General features: G+C 44.4%; 1 protein-coding gene across 5 annotated transcripts in view; it reads right to left on the bottom strand.

The window, feature by feature from the left end:
* Window positions 1-216: 216 nt before the first annotated feature.
* Window positions 217-20,821, bottom strand: part of LOC110485215 — a 43,540-nt gene continuing 22,935 nt past the window's right edge. For all 5 annotated transcript variants that reach the window (XM_036941452.1, XM_036941451.1, XM_036941450.1 and 2 more), the window contains exons 3-13: window positions 16,702-17,040; window positions 16,277-16,576; window positions 13,238-13,552; window positions 12,785-13,078; window positions 12,349-12,648; window positions 7,348-7,662; window positions 6,895-7,188; window positions 6,459-6,758; window positions 1,413-1,700; window positions 1,095-1,246; window positions 217-698 (exon numbers count right to left, since the gene is read on the bottom strand). In XM_036941452.1, the coding sequence (XP_036797347.1) occupies window positions 690-698; window positions 1,095-1,246; window positions 1,413-1,700; window positions 6,459-6,758; window positions 6,895-7,188; window positions 7,348-7,662; window positions 12,349-12,648; window positions 12,785-13,078; window positions 13,238-13,552; window positions 16,277-16,576; window positions 16,702-17,040 (2,906 nt within the window). In that variant the 3' untranslated portion in view covers window positions 217-689. The remainder of the gene's footprint in view (window positions 699-1,094; window positions 1,247-1,412; window positions 1,701-6,458; window positions 6,759-6,894; window positions 7,189-7,347; window positions 7,663-12,348; window positions 12,649-12,784; window positions 13,079-13,237; window positions 13,553-16,276; window positions 16,577-16,701; window positions 17,041-20,821) is intronic.

Genomic DNA, 20,821 nt, shown 5'->3' with positions numbered 1-20,821 from the left:
ACCCAGTGTATCATGCTGGAAAATCTAGTAAAAAGTGCCAGAAAAACAACAACCAAAAAGCATTATGTGGTCTTTTAATGTTGTTCTCTATATGTATCTATATCAAATCACATATGAAACATGATTTTTATTCTTATTAATGGTATATACGTTTTAAAATCATTAAAAAAATGATAAACTACAAATAACACACAAGAGGGAGGAGGACAAAGTAGGTTGTTTGAAATAATGTTTTATTATCAGCAGATAATTCAGCAATAACTGGTGTCTAAATACTTCATTATAGAGAGTAATGGTCGGCCTTATTTAATAGAGGTTAAACATCTTTTTTTTTATCTCTGCTCAAAAATTCTATAACGCATTAACTGTTCAAAAATTCTATAACGCATTAACTGTTCAAAAATTCTATAACGCATTAACAAGAGATGAGAGCAAGTAAGCGCACCACCACATTGTCTGTTTTTGTGGGGAATAAAAACAAGAACACTTCCCTGTCATCAAACACTTCCCTGTCACTTCCCTGTCACCAGCTACAGGAAACCGTATGTAATTAAATCTATGCACGTTCTAAAGAAACGTGTTGTGATTTTATAAGAAAAGGTTGAAATAAATGGTCTCATTTCCAGTTGAACTCCGAGGGATCCATCATATAGTGTGTCCTGAAGTCATCAGGAAGTGTCCTGAAGTCATCATTTTGTCTGAAAAAAAAGAAAATAAAAAATAGGTAAGTATAAGTTGTGAAAAACTTTGTATTCAAAATGTAACTGTAGCTTAACCAGCAATAAAATGTGAGTACGTGTGATAATGAGGTTGCAGTGACATACAAAATACAAAAAAACAACAACATATAGCCTAGGGGTAGACCCATTAGATTTATATTGAACATGAAGATAATCTGAATACCCTCTGTGTGGGATGACATTCGATGTCTGAAACTCAACAGGTGCTTCAACAGGTCATCAATGCAGTAAAGACACACTGGGACATAAGAATGGATTCTTATATTTATTGTTTTACGCTAATCGCATAAACATATCTTGCACTTCAAAGCTAAGCAGTGAAAACCTGTGAGGTGGTTATATCCTCCCTCTCACCTTGACCAGAGTGACTGTGAAGCTGTAGAGGAGGGAGATGAGGAAGAGGACCAGGAAGATGCAGGCCATGTTCCAGTTCTCCTCTGCAGTGTCCACCAGAATGGGTTCAGACCTGTTCTCGTCAAAGAAGACACCCTCCACCTCAAGGAGCTCTACTCAAAATGAAAGAGGAGATTGTCAGTGAGAAAAAGTTGCAGAAACAGGCTAGCCTGGAATCCAAACTGTAATGCTCTACTACAATGATGAAAGAGGCTAGAAAGAGGCTAGCACCAGGAAAATGTTCTTATATCAGAATTGAGTGAACGGACAGACAGACACCTGGTTTGGATATGTTCAGGGCCAGAGTCTGGGTGGTGTGGGTCACCCTGCAGGTGTAAACAGCCCCCGGTGTCAAATCCTGGTGTGCCAGGCTCAGGTGGCTCCTGATGCCGAACTTTCCTCCTGGTGCCCTGTAGGGGGTGCTAGTGTTGTTGTTCCAAAGCTCTGTGACGTTGTCCAGCAGCCAGGTGATGTTGATGTCTGAAGGGCTGAAGCCAAGCACCAGGCAGACGAGCTCACTGGGACCCTGGAGCAGGGTGGCTGTTGGTGCGGAGGGGGTCACTGAGCCTGGAGAGAGAGAGATAGCGAGAGTCATGGAAGGAGAGACTGGAGTGGATGAGACTGGGGAGAGAGGGGGCTGTATGACTGATAGTCTGGAAGAGAAACTGGGTGGAAAGAGGGGGGGGGGCTGCATGACTGATAGTCTGGGAGGGGAGAGAGGGGGCTGCATGACATAGTCTGAGAGAGAAACTGAGTAGAGCATCAGGACAGGGGTCATGGTATTTGATCATGGGAAAACTAGGTTGGAGTCATTCAAACTCGTTGAATGACTCAACACATTTCTTGTTAACAAACTATATTTTTGGCAAGTCGGTTCGGACATCTACTCCGTGCATGACACAAGTTATATTTCCAAAAATTGTTTACAGACAGATTATTTCACTTATAATTCACTGTATCACAATCCCAGAACAATAGCAAAGAACCCTGTGAAGATGCCGGAGGAAACAGATACAAAAGTATCTATATCCACATTAAAAAGAGTCCTATATCAACATAACCTGAAAGGCCGCTCAGCAAGGAAGAAGCCACTGCTCCAAAACCACCATAAAAAAGCCAGACTACGATTTACAACTGCACATGGGGAGAAATATCATACTTTTTGGAGAAATGTCCTCTGGTCTGGTGTAACAAAAATAGAACAGTTTGGCCATAATGACCATCGTTACGTTTGGAGGAAAGGGAGTGGGAGAGCTTCCATTACAGCCGGGGGGGGGGGGGGGGGGGGGGGGGGGGGGGGCTGTGCATATTTGTAAACAAAAGCTGGTGCACGGAATCTAACGAAGTCTCTAGATGTTACTTGCCTGAAGTAGAGTATCTTGTGATAAATTGCAGACCACACTATCTGCATAGAAAGTTTTCAGCTATACTTTTGGTGGCTGTTTAGTTACCACCACAAACGGATGCTGGCACTAAGACCGCACTCAGTCAGCTGTATAAGGAAATAAGCAAACAAGAAACCGCTCACCCAGAGGTGGCGCTCCTAGTGGCCGGAGACTTAAATTCAGGGAAACTTAAATCAGTTCTACCTAATTTCTATCAACATGTCAAATGTGCAACCAGAGGGAAAACAATCCTAGATCATCTGTACTCCACACACAGAGACGCGTACAAAGCTCTCCCTTGCCCTACATTTTGTAAATCTGACCACAATTCTATCCTCCTGATTCCTGCTTACAAGCAAAAATTAAAGCAGGAAGCACCAGTGACTCGGTCTATAAAAAAGTGGTCAGATGAAGCAGATGCTTAACTACAGGACTGTTTTGCTATCACAGACTGGAACATGTTCCGGGATTCTTCCGATGGCATTGAGGAGTTCACCACATCAGTCCCTGGCTTTATCAATAGGTGCATCGAGGATATTGTCCCCACAGTAACTGTACGTACGTACCCCAACCAGAAGTCATGGATTACAGGCAACATTCGCACTGAGCTAAAGGGTAGAGCTGCCGCTGTCAAGGTGCGGGACTCTAACCCGGAAGCTGATAAGAAATTCCTCTATGCCCTCTGATGAACCATCAAACAGGCAAAGTGCCAATACAGACAGGGCTAAGATTGAATCGTACTACACCGGCTCTGATGCTCGTCTTATGTGGCAGGGCATACAAACTATTTAGACTACAAAAGGCGCCAGGTGCCCAGTGACACGAGCCTACCAGACGAGCTAAATCACTTCTATGCTCGCTTCGAGGCAAGCAAAACTGAGGCATGCATTAGAGCATCAGCTGTTCCGGGCGACTGTGTGATCACACTCTCCGTAGCCGACATGAGTAAGACTTTTAAACAGGTCAACATTCACAAGGCTGCGGGGCCAGAAGGATTACCAGGATGTCTGCTCCGGGCATGTGCTGACCAACTGGCAGGTGTCTTCACTGACATTTTCAACATGTCCCTGATTGAGTCTGTAATACCAACATGTTTCAAGCAGACCACCATAGTCCCTGTGCCCAGGAACACAAAGGCAACCTGCCTAAATGACTACAGAACTGTAGCACTCATGTCCGTAGCCATGAAGTGCGTTGAAAGGCTGGTCATGGCTCACATCACCACCATTATCCCAGAAACCCTAGACCCACTCCAATTTGCATACTTCCCAAACAGATCTATGGATGATGCAATCTCTATTGCACTCCACACTGCCCTTTCCTACCTGGACAAAAGGAACACCTATGTGAGAATGCTATTCATTGACTACAGCTCAGGGTTCCACACCATAGTACCCTCAAAGCTCATCACTAAGCTAAGGATCCTGGGACTAAACACCTCCTTATAAGCTGAATCCTGGACTTCCTGACGGGCTGCCCCCAGGTGGTGAGGGTAGGTAGCAACACATCTGCCACACTGATCCTCAACACTGGAGTCCCTCAGTGGTGCGTGCTCAGTCCTTTCCTGTGCTCCCTGTTCACTCACGACTGCATAGCCAGGCACAACTCCAACACCATCATTAAGTTTGCAGACGACACGACAGTGTTAGTCCTGATCATGGACAACGACGAGACAGCCTATAGGGAGGAGGTCAGAGACCTGCCTGGTGGTGCCTTTATAACAACCCATCCGTCAATGTAACCAAGACTAAGGAGATAATTGTGGACTACAGGAAAAGGAGGACAGAGCACACCCCCATTCTCATCGACGGGGCTGTAGTGGAGCAGGTTGAGAGCTTCAAGTTCCTTGGTGTCCACATCACCAACAAACTTGAATGGTCCAAAGACACCAAGACAGTCGTGAAGAGGGCACGATAAAGCCTATTTCACCCCAGGAAACTAAAAAGATTTGGCATGGGTCCTCAGATCCTCAAAAGGTTCTACAGCTGCAACATCAAGAGCATTCTGACTGGTGGCATCACTGCCTGGTACAGCAATTGCTCGGCCACCCACCGCAAGGCACTACAGAGGTTAGTGCCTATGGCCCAGTACATCACTGGGGCTAAGCTGCCTGCCATCCAGGACCTCTACACCAGGCGGTGTCAGAGGAAGGCCCTAAAAATTGTCAAAGACCCCAGTCACCTCAGTCTTAGCCTGTTCTCTCTACTATAGCATGGTAAGCGGTACCGGAGTGCCAAGTCTAGGACAAAAAGGCTTCTCAACAGTTTTTACCCCCAAGCCAATAGACTCCTGAACAGGTAATCAAATGGCTAATCGGACTATTTGCATTGTGTGCCCCCGCCCAACACCTCTTTTACGCTGCTGCTACTCTCTGTTTATCATATATACATAGTCGCTTTAACTATACATTCATGTACATACTACCTCAATTGGCCCAACCATCAGTGCCCCCGCACATTGGCAAACTGGGCTATCTGCATTGTGTCCTGCCACCTGCCACCAGCCACCCACCACCCGTCACACGCCAACCCATCTGTTACGCTACTGCTACTCTAAGTTTATCATATATGCATAGTCACTTTAAACATATCTACTTGTACAAACCTCCTCAATCAGCCCGACTAACCGGTGTCTGTATGTAGCCTCGCTACTGTTATAGCCTCACTACTGTTATAGCCTCGCTACTGTTATAGACTCGCTACAGTTATAGCCTCGCTACTGTTATAGCCTCGCTACTGGTATAGCCTCGCTACTGTTATAGCCTCGCTACTGTTATAGCCTCGCTACTGTTATAGCCTCGTTACTGTTATAGCCTAACTACTGTTATAGCCTCACTACTGTTATAGCCTCGCTACTGTTATAGCCTCGCTACTGTTATAGCCTCGCTACTGTTATAGCCTCACTACTGTTATAGCCTCACTACTGTTATAACCTCGCTACTGTTATAGCCTCGCTACTGTTATAGCCTCGCTACTGTTATAGCCTCGTTACTCTTATAGCCTAACTACTGTTATAGCCTCGCCACTGTTATAGACTCGCTACTGTTATAGACTCGCTACAGTTATAGCCTCGCTACTGTTATAGACTCGCTACAGTTATAGCCTAACTACTGTTATAGCCTCGCTACTGTTATAGCCTCGCTACTGTTATAGCCTCGCTACTGTATATAGCCTCGCTACTGTTATAGCCTCGCTACAGTTGTAGCCTCGCTACTGTTATAGCATCGCTACTGTTATAGCCTCGCTACTGTACATAGCCTTGCTACTGTACATAGCATCGCTACATTTATAGCCTCGCTACTGTTATAGCCTCGCTACTGTTATAGCCTAGCTACTGTTATAGCCTCGCTACATTTATAGCCTCGCTACTGTTATAGCCTTGCTACTGTACATAGCCTCGCTACATTTATAGCCTCGCTACTGTTATAGCCTCGCTACTGTTATAGCCTCGCTACTGTACATAGCCTCGCTACTGTTATAGCCTCGCTACTGTTATAGCCTCGCTACTGTACATAGCCTCGCTACTGCTATTTTTCACTGTATTTTTAATGTTGTTTTTCTTTCTTTACTTACCTATTGTTCACTGAATACCCTTTTTGCACTGTTTGTTAGAGCCTGTAAGTAAGCATTTCACTGTAAGGTCTACTACATCTGTTGTATTTGACGCACGTGACAAAAACTCTGTTTTGATTTGATTTGCTGTGTTGTCATGTGTTGCTGCCTTGCTATGCTGTTGTCTTAGGTCTTTCTTTATGTAGTGTTGTGTTACCTCTCTTGTCGTGATGTGTGTTTTGTCCAATATTTCTATATTATTTACTTATTCATTTTGAATCCCAGCCCCCATCCCCACAGGCGGCCTTTTGCCTTTTTGGTAGGTCGTCATTAAATAAAGGTTCAATAAAATAAAATACAAATATATGATCACAAAGTTCCATGCTAACCTTTAACATTTCTGGTCTTCTCTGTGGAGTTGAAGCAGCGATGTTCAGCTCTGCATGTTATTGTGTTCAGGGTTTTCCATTGGCTTGAGGGAAGAGTCAGGTTACTGCTGATGCTCTGAGTTGTGCTGCTGGCCTGGTTCACTGGGGTCCTACTGGTTGGGTCTTTTCCATCCAGAAGCCAGGACACTTTGGCATCATACGCAGAGTGGACAACACATGTAGCTGTTACCTTAGTCTGTGTCATCACTGTCCTGAATCTGGGGGTCTCCAGGTGGAGGGATGGAGTAGACGAGGGAAAAGCTGAGAGCAAAACAGATGAGTGTGGAGATAAAATCGTAAAATAGTTTTTTATACTCCAAGGTAATTAGGTTATGATTTATGACTTTTGAAGCAAAACTTTAAACAGGTAAGGCGCGTCTGTAAGTTTACAAACTACCTGTGCATAAACTGGTGCTCTTCCTGACAGTTTTCTGAAGGTCTTTGTCATCTACCTCACAGATGAAGTCCTTCCCCTCATTCCACTCCTGCTGTGTTACTGTGATATGACTGGTTAGTGCCACATGTCCGTCTTCCCCCATCCTTATCTCATTGTCTGCTGCAGACTTCTGTTCAGACCCAGAGAGCCACTTGATCTTAGGGTTGAAGCCCCACCCAGAACACATGAGTTTCTGGGTCCCTGAGCCAGACGACTCCTCACTGGGGACTAGAAGGAGTTCCATGGACAGTTCACCTGGAAAGAACACCATTTCCTTTTTCAATTTTAGCCCTGGAGTGTTGAATGAATTTCATGCAACAAACAATGGAAACATAATTTCATGTTGGTAGGCCTTTCTACATTTTCAAGCATTTGAGAAGGTATAATTGGGTCAGATGAGAGAAGTTCACTCACCAAAAAGCTTGATTTTGGAGCTAGACACCCAGCTGTTGGAGTAGCCTTGGTTCACTTTACAGGTGAAAGTGTTGTCTGTCTTCCAGTGTGATTTGGGGATAGAGAACCGTTTGGTGAGTGAATGGGGGCCATTGGAGGCAGGCAGATCCACATACTGTTTCTCAGGGAAATCAACCCCATTGGCCTGAAAGGTGACGTAGAGGTCACTGGAGGAGAGTTGTGTGATGGCACACTCCAGCACAGCACTGTCTCCCTTCAGTAACTCTGGGAGAGACCTCCTGATCAGAACTGTGGTAGTGCTGCTCACTGCAGGTCCTGGAGAACACACACACACAGAGGAGAGGGGTAAACAGGAGAAAGGAACACTGATCTGGCTTCAGTGTCAATAATCTCTACTTTTTATGGGGGAGGACAGAAGAATACTGCATGTTTTGCTGTACTTCTCTCTGTATATATCTTCATTCAAAGACTCAATCATGGACACTCTTACTGACAGTTGTGGCTGCTTTGTGTGATGTATTGTTGTCTCTACCTTCTTGCCCTTTGTGCTTTTGTCTGTACCCAATAATGTTTGTACCATGTTTTGTGCTGCTACCATGTTGTGTTGCCACCATGTTGTTGTTATGTTGTGTTGCTACCAATGGCGCAGGAAGAAATGGCTGCTGTTTTACAGGCGCCCAACCATTTGTGCTATTATGTGGGGATTTTTCGCGTTATTTGTAACTTATTTTGTACATAATGTTTCTGCAACCTTACCTTACGGCAAAAAAAGAGCTTCTGGATATCAGGACAGCGATCACTCACCTCGGATTAGACAAATAATTTTTCTTCAACAAGCAGGACGCACAGGACATTCTCAGAACACCCGACAAGGCCAACATCCCAGTTATTTGCAAGAGGAAGAGACGCAGATATAGAGGACACAGAGCGGGGTGCCTCGTAAGGATCCGCAGAAAGCTAGTGGGAAAGCTGCCATTACCGTCCATATTACTTGCCAACGTGCAAGCCGGGGGGGGGGGGGGGGGGGGGGGCTGTGCATATTTGTAAACAAAAGCTGGTGCACGGAATCTAACGAAGTCTCTAGATGTTACTTGCCTGAAGTAGAGTATCTTGTGATAAATTGCAGACCACACTATCTGCATAGAAAGTTTTCAGCTATACTTTTGGTGGCTGTTTATTTCCCACCACAAACGGATGCTGGCACTAAGACCGCACTCAGTCATCTGTATAAGAAAATAAGCAAACAAGAAACCGCTCACCCAGAGGTGGCGCTCCTAGTGGCCGGAGACTTAAATTCAGGGAAACTTAAATCAGTTCTACCTAATTTCTATCAACATGTCAAATGTGCAACCAGAGGGAAAACAATCCTAGATCATCTGTACTCCACACACAGAGACGCATACAAAGCTCTCCCTTGCCCTACTTTTTGTAAATCTGACCACAATTCTATCCTCCTGATTCCTGCTTACAAGCAAAAATTAAAGCAGGAAGCACCAGTGACTCGGTCTATAAAAAAGTGGTCAGATGAAGCAGATGCTAAACTACAGGACTGTTTTGCTATCACAGACTGGAACATGTTCCGGGATTCTTCCGATGGCATTGAGGAGTTCACCACATCAGTCCCTGGCTTTATCAATAAGTGCATCGAGGATATTGTCCCCACAGTAACTGTACGTACGTACCCCAACCAGAAGTCATGGATTACAGGCAACATTCGCACTGAGCTAAAGGGTAGAGCTGCCGCTGTCAAGGTGCGGGACTCTAACCCGGAAGCTGATAAGAAATTCCTCTATGCCCTCTGATGAACCAACAAACAGGCAAAGCGTCAATACAGGGCTAAGATTGAATTGTACTACACCGGCTCTGATGCTCGTCTTATGTGGCAGGGCATACAAACTATTTAGACTACAAAAGGCGCCAGGTGCCCAGTGACACGAGCCTACCAGACGAGCTAAATCACTTCTATGCTCGCTTCGAGGCAAGCAAAACTGAGGCATGCATTAGAGCATCAGCTGTTCCAGATGACTGTGTGATCACACTCTCCGTAGCCGACATGAGTAAGACCTTTAAACAGGTCAACATTCACAAGGCTGCGGGGCCAGAAGGATTACCAGGATGTCTGCTCCGGGCATGTGCTGACCAACTGGCAGGTGTCTTCACTGACATTTTCAACATGTCCCTGATTGAGTCTGTAATACCAACATGTTTCAAGCAGACCACCATAGTCCCTGTGCCCAGGAACACAAAGGCAACCTGCCTAAATGACTACAGAACTGTAGCACTCATGTCCGTAGCCATGAAGTGCGTTGAAAGGCTGGTCATGGCTCACATCACCACCATTATCCCAGAAACCCTAGACCCACTCCAATTTGCATACTTCCCAAACAGATCTATGGATAATGCAATCTCTATTGCACTCCACACTGCCCTTTCCTACCTGGACAAAAGGAACACTTATGTGAGAATGCTATTCATTGACTACAGCTCAGGGTTCCACACCATAGTACCCTCAAAGCTCATCACTAAGCTAAGGATCCTGGGACTAAACACCTCCTTATAAGCTGAATCCTGGACTTCCTGACGGGCTGCCCCCAGGTGGTGAGGGTAGGTAGCAACACATCTGCCACACTGATCCTCAACACTGGAGTCCCCCAGTGGTGCGTGCTCAGTCCTTTCCTGTGCTCCCTGTTCACTCACGACTGCATAGCCAGGCACAACTCCAACACCATCATTAAGTTTGCAGACGACACGACAGTGTTAGTCCTGATCATGGACAACGACGAGACAGCCTATAGGGAGGAGGTCAGAGACCTGCCTGGTGGTGCCTTTATAACAACCCATCCGTCAATGTAACCAAGACTAAGGAGATAATTGTGGACTACAGGAAAAGGAGGACAGAGCACACCCCCATTCTCATCGACGGGGCTGTAGTGGAGCAGGTTGAGAGCTTCAAGTTCCTTGGTGTCCACATCACCAACAAACTTGAATGGTCCAAAGACACCAAGACAGTCGTGAAGAGGGCACGATAAAGCCTATTTCACCCCAGGAAACTAAAAAGATTTGGCATGGGTCCTCAGATCCTCAAAAGGTTCTACAGCTGCAACATCAAGAGCATTCTGACTGGTGGCATCACTGCCTGGTACAGCAATTGCTCGGCCACCCACCGCAAGGCACTACAGAGGTTAGTGCCTATGGCCCAGTACATCACTGGGGCTAAGCTGCCTGCCATCCAGGACCGCTACACCAGGCGGTGTCAGAGGAAGGCCCTAAAAATTGTCAAAGACCCCAGTCACCTCAGTCTTAGCCTGTTCTCTCTACTATAGCATGGTAAGCGGTACCGGAGTGCCAAGTCTAGGACAAAAAGGCTTCTCAACAGTTTTTACCCCCAAGCCAATAGACTCCTGAACAGGTAATCAAATGGCTAATCGGACTATTTGCATTGTGTGCCCCCGCCCAACACCTCTTTTACGCTGCTGCTACTCTCTGTTTATCATATATACATAGTCGCTTTAACTATACATTCATGTACATACTACCTCAATTGGCCCAACCATCAGTGCCCCCGCACATTGGCAAACTGGGCTATCTGCATTGTGTCCTGCCACCTGCCACCAGCCACCCACCACCCGTCACACGCCAACCCATCTGTTACGCTACTGCTACTCTAAGTTTATCATATATGCATAGTCACTTTAAACATATCTACTTGTACAAACCTCCTCAATCAGCCCGACTAACCGGTGTCTGTATGTAGCCTCGCTACTGTTATAGCCTCACTACTGTTATAGCCTCGCTACTGTTATAGACTCGCTACAGTTATAGCCTCGCTACTGTTATAGCCTCGCTACTGGTATAACCTCGCTACTGTTATAGCCTCGCTACTGTTATAGCCTCGCTACTGTTATAGCCTCGTTACTGTTATAGCCTAACTACTGTTATAGCCTCACTACTGTTATAGCCTCGCTACTGTTATAGCCTCGCTACTGTTATAGCCTCGCTACTGTTATAGCCTCACTACTGTTATAGCCTCGCTACTGTTATAGACTCGCTACAGTTATAGCCTCGCTACTGTTATAGCCTCGCCACTGTTATAGACTCGCTACTGTTATAGACTCGCTACAGTTATAGCCTCGCTACTGTTATAGCCTCGCTACAGTTATAGCCTAACTACTGTTATAGCCTCGCTACTGTTATAGCCTCGCTACTGTTATAGCCTCGCTACTGTATATAGCCTCGCTACTGTTATAGCCTCGCTACAGTTATAGCCTCGCTACTGTTATAGCATCGCTACTGTTATAGCCTCGCTACTGTACATAGCCTTGCTACTGTACATAGCATCGCTACATTTATAGCCTCGCTACTGTTATAGCCTCGCTACTGTTATAGCCTAGCTACTGTTATAGCCTCACTACATTTATAGCCTCGCTACTGTTATAGCCTTGCTACTGTACATAGCCTCGCGACATTTATAGCCTCGCTACTGTTATAGCCTCGCTACTGTTATAGCCTCGCTACTGTACATAGCCTCGCTACTGTTATAGCCTCGCTACTGTTATAGCCTCGCTACTGTACATAGCCTCGCTACTGCTATTTTTCACTGTATTTTTAATGTTGTTTTTCTTTCTTTACTTACCTATTGTTCACTGAATACCCTTTTTGCACTGTTTGTTAGAGCCTGTAAGTAAGCATTTCACTGTAAGGTCTACTACATCTGTTGTATTTGACGCATGTGACAAAAACTCTGTTTTGATTTGATTTGCTGTGTTGTCATGTGTTGCTGCCTTGCTATGCTGTTGTCTTAGGTCTTTCTTTATGTAGTGTTGTGTTACCTCTCTTGTCGTGATGTGTGTTTTGTCCAATATTTCTATATTATTTATTTATTCATTTTGAATCCCAGCCCCCATCCCCACAGGAGGCCTTTTGCCTTTTTGGTAGGTCGTCATTAAATAAAGGTTCAATAAAATAAAATACAAATATATGATCACAAAGTTCCATGCTAACCTTTAACATTTCTGGTCTTCTCTGTGGAGTTGAAGCAGCGATGTTCAGCTCTGCATGTTATTGTGTTCAGGGTTTTCCATTGGCTTGAGGGAAGAGTCAGGTTACTGCTGATGCTCTGAGTTGTGCTGCTGGCCTGGTTCACTGGGGTCCTACTGGTTGGGTCTTTTCCATCCAGAAGCCAGGACACTTTGGCATCATACGCAGAGTGGACAACACATGTAGCTGTTACCTCAGTCTGTGTCATCACTGTCCTGAATCTGGGGGTCTCCAGGTGGAGGGATGGAGTAGACGAGGGAAAAGCTGAGAGCAAAACAGATGAGTGTGGAGATAAAATCGTAAAATAGTTTTTTATACTCCAAGGTAATTAGGTTATGATTTATGACTTTTGAAGCAAAACTTTAAACAGGTAAGGCGCGTCTGTAAGTTTACAAACTACCTGTGCATAAACTGGTGCTCTTCCTGACAGTTTTCTGAAGGTCTTTGTCATCTACCTCACAGATGAAGTCCTTCCCCTCATTCCACTCCTGCTGTGTTACTGTGATATGACTGGTTAGTGCCACATGTCCGTCTTCCCCCATCCTTATCTCATTGTCTGCTGCAGACTTCTGTTCAGACCCAGAGAGCCACTTGATCTTAGGGTTGAAGCCCCACCCAGAACACATGAGTTTCTGGGTCCCTGAGCCAGACGACTCCTCACTGGGGACTAGAAGGAGTTCCATGGACAGTTCACCTGGAAAGAACACCATTTCCTTTTTCAATTTTAGCCCTGGAGTGTTGAATGAATATCATGCAACAAACAATGGAAACATAATTTCATGTTGGTAGGCCTTTCTACATTTTCAAGCATTTGAGAAGGTATAATTGGGTCAGATGAGAGAAGTTCACTCACCAAAAAGCTTGATTTTGGAGCTAGACACCCAGCTGTTGGAGTAGCCTTGGTTCACTTTACAGGTGAAAGTGTTGTCTGTCTTCCAGTGTGATTTGGGGATAGAGAACCGTTTGGTGAGTGAATGGGGGCCATTGGAGGCAGGCAGATCCACATACTGTTTCTCAGGGAAATCAACCCCATTGGCCTGAAAGGTGACGTAGAGGTCACTGGAGGAGAGTTGTGTGATGGCACACTCCAGCACAGCACTGTCTCCCTTCAGTAACTCTGGGAGAGACCTCCTGATCAGAACTGTGGTAGTGCTGCTCACTGCAGGCCCTGGAGAACACACGCACACAGAGGAGAGGGGTAAACAGGAGAAAGGAACACTGATCTGGCTTCAGTGTCAATAATCTCTACTTTTTATGGGGGAGGACAGAAGAATACTGCATGTTTTGCTGTACTTCTCTCTGTATATATCTTCATTCAAAGACTCAATCATGGACACTCTTACTGACAGTTGTGGCTGCTTTGTGTGATGTATTGTTGTCTCTACCTTCTTGCCCTTTGTGCTTTTGTCTGTACCCAATAATGTTTGTACCATGTTTTGTGCTGCTACCATGTTGCGTTGCCACCATGTTGTTGTTATGTTGTGTTGCTACCAATGGCGCAGGAAGAAATGGCTGCTGTTTTACAGGCGCCCAACCATTTGTGCTATTATGTGGGGATTTTTCGCGTTATTTGTAACTTATTTTGTACATAATGTTTCTGCAACCTTATCTTACGGCAAAAAAGAGCTTCTGGATATCAGGACAGCGATCACTCACCTCGGATTAGACAAATAATTTTTCTTCAACAAGCAGGACGCACAGGACATTCTCAGAACACCCGACAAGGCCAACATCCCAGTTATTTGCAAGAGGAAGAGACGCAGGTATAGAGGACACAGAGCGGGGTGCCTCGTAAGGATCCGCAGAAAGCGAGTGGGAAAGCTGCCATTACCGTCCATATTACTTGCCAATTTACAATCATTGGACAATAAGTTAGACGAGGTACGATCACGGGGCGGTCTGTGCATATTTGTAAACAAAAGCTGGTGCACGAAATCTAAGGAAGTCTCTAGATTTTGCTTGCTTGAAGTAGAGTATCTTGTGATAAATTGCAGACCACACTATCTGCCTAGAACGTTTTCAGCTATACTTTTCGTGGCTGTTTATTTCCCACCACAAACGGATGCTGGCACTAAGACCGCACTCAGTCAGCTGTATAAGGAAATAAGCAAACAAGAAACCGCTCACCCAGAGGCGGCGCTCCTAGTGGCCGGAGACTTTAATGCAGGGAAACTTAAATCAGTTCTACCTAATTTCTATCAACATGTCAAATGTGCAACCAGAGGGAAAACAATCCTAGATCATCTGTACTCCACACACAGAGACGCGTTCAAAGCTCTCCCTTGCCCTACATTTGGTAAATCTGACCACAATTCTATCATCCTGATTCCTGCTTACAAGCAAAAATTAAAGCAGGAAGCACCAGTGACTCAGTCTTTAAAAAGGTGGTCAGATGAAGCAGATGCTAAACTACAGGACTGTTTTGCTATCACAGACTGGAACATATTCCGGGATTCTTCTGATGGCATTGAGGAGTACACCACATCAGTCACTGTCTTTATCAATAAGTGCATCGAGGACGTTGTCCCCACAGTGACTGTACGTACGTACCCCAGCCATAAGCCATGGATTACATTCAACATTTGCACTGAGCTAAAGGGTAGAGCTGCCGCTGTCAAGGTAAGGGACTCTAACCCGGAAGCTTATAAGTAATCCTGCTATTCCCTCTGATGAACCATCAAACAGGCAAAGTGCCAATACAGACAGGGCTAAGATTGAATTGTACTACACTGGCTCCGACGCTCGTCTTATGTGGCAGGGCTTGCAAACTATCACAGACTACAAAGGGAAGCACAGCAGTGAGCTGCCCAGTGACACGAGCCTACCAGACGAGCTAAATCACTTCTATGCTCGCTTCGAGTCAAGCAACACTGATGCATGCTTGAGAGCATCAGCTGTTCCGGACGACTGTGTGATCACACTCTCCGTAGCCGACGTGAGTAAGACCTTTAAACAGGTCAACATTCACAAGGCTGCGGGGCCAGAAGGATTACCAGGACGTCTGCTCCGGGCATGTGCTGACCAACTGGCAGGTGTCTTCACTGACATTTTCAACATGTCCCTGATTTGAGTCTGTAATACCAACATGTTTCAAGAAGACCACCATAGTCCCTGTGCCCAAGAACACGAATGCAACCTGCCTAAATGACTACAGAACCGTAGCACTCACGTCCGTAGCCTTGAAGTGCTTTAAAAGGTTGGTCATGGCTCACATCAACACCATTATCCCAGAAACACTAGACCCAGTCTAATTTGCACACCGCCCAAACAGATCTACGGATGATGCAATCTCTATTGCACTCCACACTGCCCTTTCCCACCTGGACAAAAGGAACACCTATGTGAGAATGCTAGAATGCTAGGAGAATTCAACACCATAGTACCTTCACAGCTCATTACAAAGCTAAGGATCCTGGGACTCAACACCTCCCTCTATTACTGGATCCTGGACTTCCTGACGGGCTGTCCCCAGATGGTGAGGGTAGGTAGCAACACATCTGCCATGCTGATCCTCAACACTGGAGCCCCCCAGGGGTCCGTGCTCAGTCCCCTCCTGCACTCCCTGTTCACGACTGCATGGCTAGGCACAACTCAACACCATCATTAAGTTTGCAGATGACAGAACAGTAGTAGGCCTGATCACGGACAACGACAGCCTATAGGGAGGAGTCAATTTAACCATATCTACATGTACATACTTCCTCAATCAGCCCGACTAACCGGTGTCTGTATGTAGCTACGCTACTGTTAAAGCCTCGCTACAATTTTTTTTCTCTGTCTTTTTACTGTTATTTTTCTTCCTTTACTTACCTATTGTTCACTGAATACATTTTGTTGCACTGTTTGTTAGAGCCTGTAAAATACAAATATGATCACAAAGTTCCATTCTAACCTTTAACATTACTGGTCTTCTCTGTGGAGTTGAAGCAGCGATGTTCAGCTCTGCATGTTATTGTGTTCAGTGTTTTCCATTGGCTTGAGGGAAGAGTCAGGTTACTGCTGATGCTCTGAGTTGTGCTGCTGGCCTGGTTCACTTTGGTCCTGCTGGTTGGATCTTTTCCATCCAGAAGCCAGGTCACTTTGGCATCATACGCAGAGTGGACCACACATGTAGCTGTTACCTCAGTCTGTGTCATCACTGTCCTGAATGTGGGGGTCTCCAGGTGGATGGATGGAGTAGACGAGGGAAACGCTGAGAGGAAAACAGATGGAGAAGTCACAAGACCTGCATATATGGATTGTTACTATGTTTTTCAATTGTACACTTTTCTATACCCATCCTCTGGCCCAATACATAGTGCCGTCACTGAAACCCACCTGAGCAAATGCTGGTGGTCCTGGAGACTGGTGTTCCTGTAGGTGGTCCTTGTGCTGCATTGTGGGTGGCCTTGCATGTGACCTCTGACCCTTGAGTCCATTGGCTCTGGTCCAGCTCCAGCTGGCTGTTCAGGCTGAATATTTTATCCTCACCTTCTACACTCTGCAGCTTCTGCTGGACTGGAGATGTGGTCACAGTCTTGTCATCTAGCAGCCACTCCACACTTAGCTTGTCAGGGTAGAACCCACTCAGGATGCAGAGGATTCCCACCTTCGATCCTACCTCCAGTTCCTCCCAGAGAGGATACAGTGTGATATTTGGAGGAATGACCCGCTGCACTAATACAAAGTGGAAGGAGGAGGAAAATTCAGGGCCACTTTTTGACTTTTACATTTTTTTTCCAAATTGGTGATTAACAAGATGTAAACCAAACTTTTAATCAAATTCTTCATACCTTTTTATATGCAGTTTAAAGTAACCCCAGTCTATGAAAACCAGGCCTGGGCTGAGTGTAATGACTTTCAACATAACCTAGATGGCGCTATGGACCTATTAGGTAGCTGGCTGGCTGGCCACTGAGAACTGGTAATGGTAGTGGTCAGATGTGGAGTTGGAGGGTTGTGAATCACAGGTGTTAGAGCAGGACAGGCCTCAGCGAACAGGGAATGCAGCAAGCGGAAGCGTGGGGTAACACCCTGGTCCCAAAAAAGCATCCCAAAAAACAGAAGTGAAACATGTTGAGCAACCGTGTGTATTAGAAGCCAGGTGTGAGGTCTACTTCTGCTTAAGGAAATCAGTTGCCATTTGCATGTTTCTGAGCTATCTGCATGAAGAGTTCTCTTCTACATTTCTGTTATGTAACTTCTTACCACTCGGTATTACACTTTCGTTGTTTTGACAACCCATCAAGCTATTTCTGAATAGTTTGCATACCAAGTTTAGCAAGGCCCACTGATTCCAGATGTGTTCATGCAGAACCCAGTGCACAAACAGCATCCAGCAAAAATAAGATGTAGATTACTTACTGTAGATTCATCCACACATCACAACAGCCACGCAGTTCTAAAATAACTTTTAAAAAACGTATACTAATGTAACCGTAATTAATAAATGTGTTTCTTCAATGTTTATAATATATTAGAATGCATCATTCTAGCTGCATGTTCTTTTTAATGAATGGAGAAATGCTAAGGGAAGAACAATACACTGTTGTTCACTTCAGTTACACTTTATTATCTTAATAGTTTAAAAAGGCACAATGAAATATTTACAAATCTAACCTCTACAGTTGAACTATTCAAACAAAATCAACAATAAAGACAAGCAGGAGAACAGTTACATGTATTGTATCCATTCATATACTGTATTGTAAGTATGAAAAGTAATATCTTCTTCAAGTACTTCAAACTCAGTTTCTTCATTTCACCTGAAATAAAGAAGCAAACATTTGTTCACTTAAATTACTTACAATAATTGTGACATCTATTTAGATGCAATTATTATTTTTGTTAGCTGACACTTCAAAAAAATTACTTGTGTAATTAACTATACTTATATATAATATAACTATTAGGCCTATATAATAATATAGTTATAATGTAAGTTATATATAATATATTTAGGTTATTACTGTACTCCCTCTCACTAGTATGCCTCTTGCAGAGAATTGCAACACACAAAATAGGCCTATGTGTACATTCATGTCTTGCTAGAATCTGTTCATGTTGCTACTGAAAGTTCTACCACGCATACATGGATTGTTTGTTTGAATGTGGATCCATACAGACTATGGAACTTTCAAAACCAAAATGTCTTCCTTTCCCTCTACTCTTCCCACACTACGGTCATGGCTAGAAGGGATACAGCTTTTGTCAAGTTAACTTTATTTTTGTCATTTTAGCTAACCCTTTCCTAACCTTATCCTAATTCTCCTAACCTGCTACGTTAATTCTCCTAACTTGCTGCGGCAGGTAGCCTAGTGGTTAGAGCATTGGGTCAGTAACCGAAAGGTTGCTGGTTTGAGTCCCTGAGCTGACAAGGTAAAAATCTGTTGTTCTGCCCCTGAGCAAGGAAGGCAGCTAACCCACATTTCCCTCAGCTCTGAAAATGTGGATGTTGATTATGGCAGCCCCCTGCACCTCTATGATTCAGAGGGGTTGGGTTAAATGTGCAAGACAACTGACTAGGTATCCCCCTTTCCCCTAACCTGCTACAAAAAAAGTCAAATCTGACAAAAGCTTATCCCATTTAGTAAAAACCACAGATTCCCAACAAGGCATTACCTTGATGGCAGTTGCTCCAACGCCATACAGCAGAGTTATGAGGAAGAGTATGATGAAGGTGAAGGCTGTTTTTCCCATGCTGTCCCTGTCGGTTTCCATGGTGTTGCTGCATGGACAGTCAGTCAACACGAGACAATCTGCATGTGGATATGAGAACAGTGTCAGTAGGCAGTCAAAACGGTTACTCATCACTCTGGTGCCCAGTCTGAAACCCAATCACAAACCCCAACTTCTGGACACTTCTTGATGGCTCCTAAGAAATCTGAAAGTATTTGTCATAGATCTTAGTTCCGCCATCGCTCCAGCCATATTGTTAACAAGGGGGAGTTTTGCATGTAGCCTACCCTTACTGTTCATTGCAGATCTAAATGGGCTATCAATAAGTGTCAAACAGTTGGAATGGGTATACTTTGAACTGTTTTATGGGAAACAATGCATAGTACAGCTGTCTCCGGTATCAGTCATAGATAATACTGTCTCTGGTATTAGTCATAGATAATACTGTCTCCGGTATCAATCATAGATAATACTGTCTCCGGTATCAGTCATAGATAATACTGTCTCCGGTATCAGTCATAGATAATACTGTCTCCGGTATCAGTCATAGATAATACTGTCTCCGGTATCAGTCATAGATAATACTGTCTCCGGTATCAGTCATAGATAATATTGTCTCCAGTATCAGTCATAGATAATACTTTCTCCGGTATCAGTCATAGATAATACTGTGTCCGGTATCAGTCATAGATAATACTGTCTCTGGTATCAATCATAGATAATACTGTCTCCGGTATCAGTCATAGATAATACTGTCTCCGGTATCAGTCATAGATAATACTGTCTCCGGTATCAGTCATAGATAATACTGTCTCCGGTATCAGTCATAGATAATACTGTCTCCGGTATCAGTCATAGATAATACTGTCTCTGGTATCAGTCATAGATAATACTGTCTCCGGTATCAGTCATAGATAATACTGTCTCCGGTATCAATCATAGATAATACTGTCTCCGGTATCAGTCATAGATAATACTGTCTCCGGTATCAGTCATAGATAATACTGTCTCCGGTATCAGTCATAGATAATACTGTCTCCGGTATCAGTCATAGATAATACTGTCTCCGGTATCAGTCATAGATAATACTGTCTCCGGTATCAGTCATAGATAATACTGTCTCCGGTATCAGTCATAGATAATACTGTCTCTGGTATCAGTCATAGATAATACTGTCTCCGGTATCAATCATAGATAATACCATATTCGGTAGGACGTGAGAAAAAAATCGAAAGCATACTTTGTCTATTGGACTTGAGCATGTTTTTTCTGCCTCACCCCCTATGACCTTTCATCAATTACTGAGTTATTACTTAACAAATACAACACATTGAAAATCTAAAACATGAGGATATCAAACCAGCAGTGAAGGTGACCCTGACTTGCTTTGGCCAAACGGCACACTTGCCGATCAATGGGGACTTCCAACTTCTACTTGGCTTGGCTTGCTTCTTGTGAACGAACCCTAGTCATATCTCATCCATTTCCAAACCCATGGTGGTAGACTTGAATCAATAGAACAGGCATATAGCATTTCTATAGGTGAGACCCAGTAGCGGGAACAGAAGCACACAAAGCCAAACAACAAGAAGACAGGACAGCCTGATTAAGTTCAATGCACTACATCTGATTACACCAAAAACATGAGGAGAATATCTGAAACAGCAGATAACTGGGTTGCTAATGCTAGAGCTACACTTCCATAGTTCATTCCTGTCATCAGGGGAACATTTTAACAATGTGCGTGTATATCACTTCTCTATTGTGTATAAGACTATAG

This window comes from Oncorhynchus mykiss, chromosome 13 (assembly GCF_013265735.2).
Source record: "Oncorhynchus mykiss isolate Arlee chromosome 13, USDA_OmykA_1.1, whole genome shotgun sequence".
In the NCBI taxonomy this organism is placed as follows: Eukaryota; Metazoa; Chordata; class Actinopteri; order Salmoniformes; family Salmonidae; genus Oncorhynchus; species Oncorhynchus mykiss.
The sequence above is the reverse complement of the archived record's forward strand: the minus strand, read 5'-3'. Positions and strand labels throughout refer to the sequence as shown.